Source organism: Mus musculus, chromosome 1 (assembly GCF_000001635.26).
Source record: "Mus musculus strain C57BL/6J chromosome 1, GRCm38.p6 C57BL/6J".
Lineage (NCBI taxonomy): Eukaryota > Metazoa > Chordata > Mammalia > Rodentia > Muridae > Mus > Mus musculus.
Window position 1 is genome coordinate 92,643,865 of NC_000067.6, and position 5,870 is coordinate 92,649,734.

Here is a 5,870-nt window from a genome sequence, read left to right on the forward strand (position 1 = left end):
CTGAGTACCGAGTGTGGGTGCCAGGCCCCAATGTGACTGCAGTTCACCCGGCAGTCGAGGGAAGGCTGTCTGGCTTGCCTAACTAGGCATGTGGACTTAACAAGTGAAGCTGTCCTGGTGTCTTTCTTTCAGCTTCCTTATCTGGGGCCACCATACCCCACCCCTAGGTCATTGTGAAGATAGAATGACAAAGTGACAGCTAAGACTGAAAGGCCTGATGGACAGTGATTGATGGATAGAAATGATGTATGTCTTAATTAAAGGCATGCCCCATGCTCATCAGAATGAAGCCCAGCTAATTCACAGTGCGGCAGTATACATCGGCTCCTTGAAAGAAACCCACAGGGGCAGTGTGCAGCTTCAGAGAGAGTTTATTGCTCATGTGCTCCACTCCCCCCACCCCCCGTGTCTCTGAACTACCTTCAGCCCCGGGCAGTGCAGCCAGGGAGGCAGAAGACTAGACACTGCTCAATCCTCCTGGTAGGGAACATGGAAGCCTAGGGTGCTCCCCAGAGGAAAGTGTGCAAAGAAGGTTCTGGCCATGTCCTCGATCTGTGGGTAGGCGCCCTGGGTCTGGAAATATTGCACGTAGTTCCAGAAGTCAGAGGTGGAGAAAGGCCAGTAGGGCATAGCTGGTGGCTGTGTGTGGGGATCTGAAAGACAAGACACAGGTAGTCTCGGTGCCTGTCTCATTATCCCCGCTAGAAGAGCATCTTCTATACAGCCAGACCAAGTGGATGGTGCTTCCAGTGTCTGACACCAGGAGGACACCTTCCCAGCCAGGAGTAGAGTCTGAGTCACTCTGAATGCACCTCTTACCCGTTAGAGTACCTGCTCCCATGGAAAGAGAAGAAAAGGGAGACAGGACAAAACAAAGTGGGGCTTTGTCCTTGTCTGGAGGATGATGAGCAGAGAAGATGATGATGTGGGGGAGGGGAGAGGGGGAGTTCAGGCGACATGCCCACGAGGCTTCAGAGAACACAGCACCCACGTTCTAGAGCACAGGCTAGACCACCTCTGTGGTCTTGGGACTCCTGAGAGTACCCAGAGTCTGAGATCAAACTGAGGGTGGGACTCAAAGAGCCCATTCATTTGTCTTCTGCCCGGGTGTTCTCACATGGCAGAAGACAAGGCCCAGCCTGATGGGGCCCTGGATCCTTCAGCATGCACAGCTTCCCCCTGGCAGCAGGACTTGCACTGCCATACTTTAGGAGACCTAGCATTCCCACTGCCAGAGCTGAGCAGCTTCTGCTCCCCCACCCACCTGCATGCGCCAGTACCTTTTGCCAGTGAGAGAAAGACATCGAAAAGCATTACCTGCTTCCTCTGGCATTGGCTTGGCTCCTGCAAAAGGAAAGGAGAGCCATCACCTAGGGCGAACCTCCATTAACCACTGCAGACCAGGACAAGGACACTTTGACGGAGAGGCATGGAAAAGCAAGAGAGCTATGGCTAGAGTGGCCCCTCACCTGCAGGAATCCCCAGCAGCATGCCAAGGGCCAGCCACCACAGCACACAGGCCTGCATCCTTACCAAGGGCAATTCAGTTCACTGAGGACCACCTGCAGCAGGAGGAAGGCAAGGATGATGACGATGCCCACTAGGATGAGCCCATCCTGCCACCCCGCCGTGGACCACCCTTAGGAATGCTAGACTTTTCATAAGTGCTTCTGTTTCTGTTTTTCTCAGCCATTATTCTGAGGTGAGAGCTTATCAATTTTGACTGTTTAAGAGATGTCTCTCCCGTTCCCACCCCCATCACAAACACCAGATCCACCCTGTCTGTTAAGAGAGCAGTCCAAACCCTCCCAGAGGGTACCTTGTTTGCTGGTCTGTTCAGTGCAATCTGCAGCCTTGTGGGGCCACTGCCAATGTTCCGGCTACTCTTTATAGTAGGGCTGGGACAAGGAAGGAAGCGTCACCTTCCTGAGCCATCAAACTGAATATTTCATTCCCCAGCAGAGGACTGTAGGTCTCTGTTTCTCTGCTGGCAGGAGGGCCTGTGGGAGCAGCTGGGGGCATCAGACAACAGATCAAATCTGCCATAAACTTTCAAAGCTGAGTCCAGCATACGTCCATCTAATGCCCCTCCTTCTACATCTGATCCAGGGGCTGCTGAAATTCCCCTGCTGTGCTACAGGACCCTGTGATCCCGTGGCCTCTGTAAGCCTGCAGACACTCCTTCACCCAGGACACTACACTGGTAGAGCAGCCATAGAGAGGAAGTGTGAGCCAAGCTGGACCCCTCCCTCAGATCAGAGCTTTCCTCCAAGTCTCTAATAGAGAAGGCCAGAGGATAAGTAGCAGTAAACACCAGGGCCTTAAGCTCAGACCTCTGTGGTTATCCCTTGATAGAACCTGTGCCCACCTGTCAGAGGAAGTGTAGCCCCATGGACCCGCCCCTGGGTCTCAACACCCTGTTGGTGCAGAGCCTAAGTCCAGGTTGATGATCTCCATTGTGCCCTGTGAGGTCCCAGCACCCTGCTGGATACAGGCCCGAGGTCCAGGGTAAGAGTCTCCATTGTTTCTCAATCCCCCCAGAACTCTCAAAGATTCTGGTACCCTGTTCTGAAGTTGTGTGGCCCAGGGTCCCTTCAAGTCCCCTTCCTTCTCCAGGTAACAGCCTAAATCTAACCAGAGACCCAGAGCTGGCGTATGATCCAGTAGCATTGAGGTGCAGCCATGGAGGAGAAAGCCTCTGGCTTTCATTTCCAACCCCCTGGCCCCTGTGCTACAAGAGGTGTGGTGCTTTAGGGCAGCTGTGCCAGGGTCCTTGAACCACCTCCAGTTATAGGATTCATGAGGACATACGACCCTGGTTTACAGCACAGCCGTGCTCACAGCCCTGATTTATAGCACAGACCAAGAGGATCTGGCGAAGAGAAAGGCTCTAGTCAGAGCACAAAGGAGCAGACACCCTGAGCCTGCGCATCTGGCCATAGAGGGCTGCCAGGGTGAGGCAATCAACTGTCCACCTGATGAGCCCCTATCTGAAGGCTACCATGGAAAGACACCTGTGGAAGAAGCACGGCATGAAAGAAACCATGCAGACTGGTTTGAGACTGCTTACCTAATATAAGAATTTGCCAACCAGCAGCCGTGAGCCCGGGAGAGGAAACTATGGGTATTCATTTGCTTTCTCCTCCCTTTGTGGGTGTGTACTTTCCTTCATTTATTATTTTATGTAAGAAAGCTTTAAATAAAAACAGCCCCACCATCAGCAACTCTCTGTTACTTACCCTGGCTTATAGTGGTCAGTTGATCTCCCAGGTCCTGATCTCCCAGGTCCTCCAAACCTCCTGGGACACACGTTCTTTCCTGCACCACATCTCCACCCCTACACACTTCCTCTCTGCCTGGATCCTTCAGACACCTTATCTCATTGGCCTGGACAGAGACACCCCCTGCCCCCGCCCACCCAGAACACATCTCCTTTGCACCTCACCCATCTGTCTCCCTGTTCTCCTGCAGACCACTCTGCCTTCAAGAGGGACCATTAAAATGGCTGAACAGGTAGAAGTGCTTGCTGCTAAACCGAGTTCGATCCCCACATCTCACATGCTGGAAGGAGAGAACGAACTCCCACAAGTTGTTCTCTGACCTACACATACACACCTGGAACACACTGCAAACACATACACAATAAGTAAATGTCATTTTTTTTAATGGTAAATGCCTTCCCCAGGGCCCTTGCATTCCTACATTTGATGGGAATCCCAAAACACTGGATTCCATCCTTTAATAATTGCTAGGATTCCTTCTAAAATTCAATGCTTGAGGGCAGGGAAGAGTTCGAATTCTCAAAAGCTCCCAAAGGTCGGGCCCAGGAACAATACCATATAGGATGGGCAAACTTGAAACCTGCCCAGTGACTGCTCAGAAGCCTGCATGATATCCAGTGCATAATATCCCGCCCCACACAGAAACTCGGAGGGAACCTCCAAGGTCTTAACAGTCTGTCTGCTTGGATTCAAGAGATGCTTAGATGTATAAGGCCACTCTGCTGGACAGAGGCCCCTTGTTATCTCCCGTGGCAGTCAGCTTGAAAAGGACCCTGTGGTAACGAACGCCAGGATTGGGAATGAGTCAGAGGTATCTGGCGCCCCCTGCTGTCCATCCATGGACACCACATCTGACTAATAATTACTCCTTGAGCCTCGCAGATGCCCCTGCCTGTACTCTGAAATGCTAGCGCAACCCAAATTCATTCTCCTAGAAGGCAGAGCCCAGAGTAGCTTACCATCATCCATTGAGCTGTCCCAACATGGACACAGGCAGGTGCTCATAATTTAAAGTCTCAAGGCCACAGTTCATCGTGCCAGTGTGTTTTCCTGCATTCTTCTCTGCCACGGAATGGTCCGCCTGTGTTTTGCACTGTTCATACATCCCCGAGCCCCGCAAAGCCTCGGAAGTGGCTTATAACTGATCCTAGAGTCACTTCCTGTTTCCTGGACCGTGGCCAGCATAAGTACTGGGGTGTAGGGGGTGATGGCTCACAGTCTGCCTTCTCCTCACATCTCCCAGACTGACATCTGCCCTAAGTCCTCCGTCCCAGATGGCAGCATTGCCCTCCCGCTTGTGCCTGCAGAGTACCCGGGTGTCCCAGGGACTGAGCAGTACCTCACTGACAGGGCTGGAGTCTTCTGGCTGGATTCAAACCCAAGGAGAGTGGCGTCATGTGACCACACAGAGCTGGGATTCAGAGGTTCTAGAAGTCATGCTGCCCCTTGTCCCTCTAAACATGCCCTGGTAGACACATTTCCTTTGGGAAGTGCCATCCCTGCTCCTACAAAGGAGGGGGGCGCAGACTTCTAATGTCACCCATGTTTGTCCTCAAACACACACATCCCTATCGGACTTTTAAAGAGCTTAACTAAACATGTTACCTTGGACATGAAAAGGGAGAATTCTGGGAGCGTGTTGAGCTGACTTGGCAAAGCCTGTCAAGGTGGAAGTCCCTCCACGCCACCACAGCTGATGCGGGTGTGGCAGCTTTAACAGGAAATCTAGAAGGGCCTGGGGTGAGACAGCCGGTCCCAGGCTGCTTGGAGAACAGGCTCAGAGCTTGGAGTGGAATGTTTCTGAGATGGCCTCCAGGGGGCGCCATGCTCACAGGCTCCTGTGCAGCTGGCCCACAGGACAGGGTTTGTGTTCTGGAATAATCAAAGTCTCCTTCCATGTCATAAGACTGACCGCATACGGATCTGAAGCTGAAATGTGAAAGCATGTGATCACCTTCTTTTAAAATACCTCGTTCTTTTCCTGAACTGACCATAGACTCTCTGAAAAGGTCCCAGGTCAACCCCGGCGAGTACCCCTTCAGAAACCACGAAGAATTGACCTGGATTGGGATGAGATGGGGTTGGGGGGTCCTAGGGACTCCAGTGTGGCTGAAAGAAATACAGGACGCATGGTTACATTTGAATTTCAAGCGACCAGCTTTTCTAGCGGAAGTTTCATGTCTCAAACATCTCCAGGGATCTGTCCCCCAACCCACCCACCCCCAAATATTCACTTTAGGTGAAACACTCATCTTCCCAACACCATATGCACACACAGGTGTGTACACACTTACAATGTGCACAGACAAGCAGGTGTCTATTGCTGTCATCCCATAGAGTATGGGAAGAGGCGGGCTGCTTTGGAGGCTGAGCCTGGGATCAGAAGGCAGGAGCAAGATAGGTGTGGCGCTACCTGAGGCCACCATCTGGAATCAATACTGCACCCCCAATACGCACAGAGAGCATCTGGGTTCCTGGGGGCTAATGGATCCAGAAACCAGCCCAGGCAGAACTGAAAGATCTTGCTGAGGCCAAGGATCCAGGGATTGCTATAGGCCCTGCCCTGACTGCAGGAAGCTCCACTGGTGG

The 5,870-nt window shown here is 52.3% G+C and overlaps 1 protein-coding gene across 3 annotated transcripts; it reads right to left on the minus strand.

Annotated features, from left to right (window-relative positions):
* Positions 1-353: 353 nt before the first annotated feature.
* Otos (otospiralin) lies at positions 354-5,035 on the minus strand. 3 transcript variants are annotated; one of them, XM_017320818.2, is made up of 5 exons: positions 4,887-5,035; positions 1,820-1,898; positions 1,470-1,562; positions 1,318-1,344; positions 354-653 (listed from the first exon to the last, which is right to left on the minus strand). In XM_017320818.2, exons 3-5 carry the CDS (start codon positions 1,525-1,527, stop codon positions 469-471), a joined length of 270 nt encoding a protein of 89 aa, XP_017176307.1. In that variant the 5' UTR covers positions 1,528-1,562; positions 1,820-1,898; positions 4,887-5,035; the 3' UTR covers positions 354-468. The 3 variants fall into 3 exon arrangements, with proteins under 3 accessions (XP_017176307.1, NP_694754.1, XP_017176304.1); NM_153114.2 differs by having other exon boundaries at positions 1,820-2,012; positions 4,887-4,977; XM_017320815.1 differs by lacking the exon at positions 4,887-5,035 and adding an exon at positions 4,241-4,621 and having other exon boundaries at positions 1,820-2,012.
* Between the last annotated feature and the right edge of the window lie 835 nt (positions 5,036-5,870).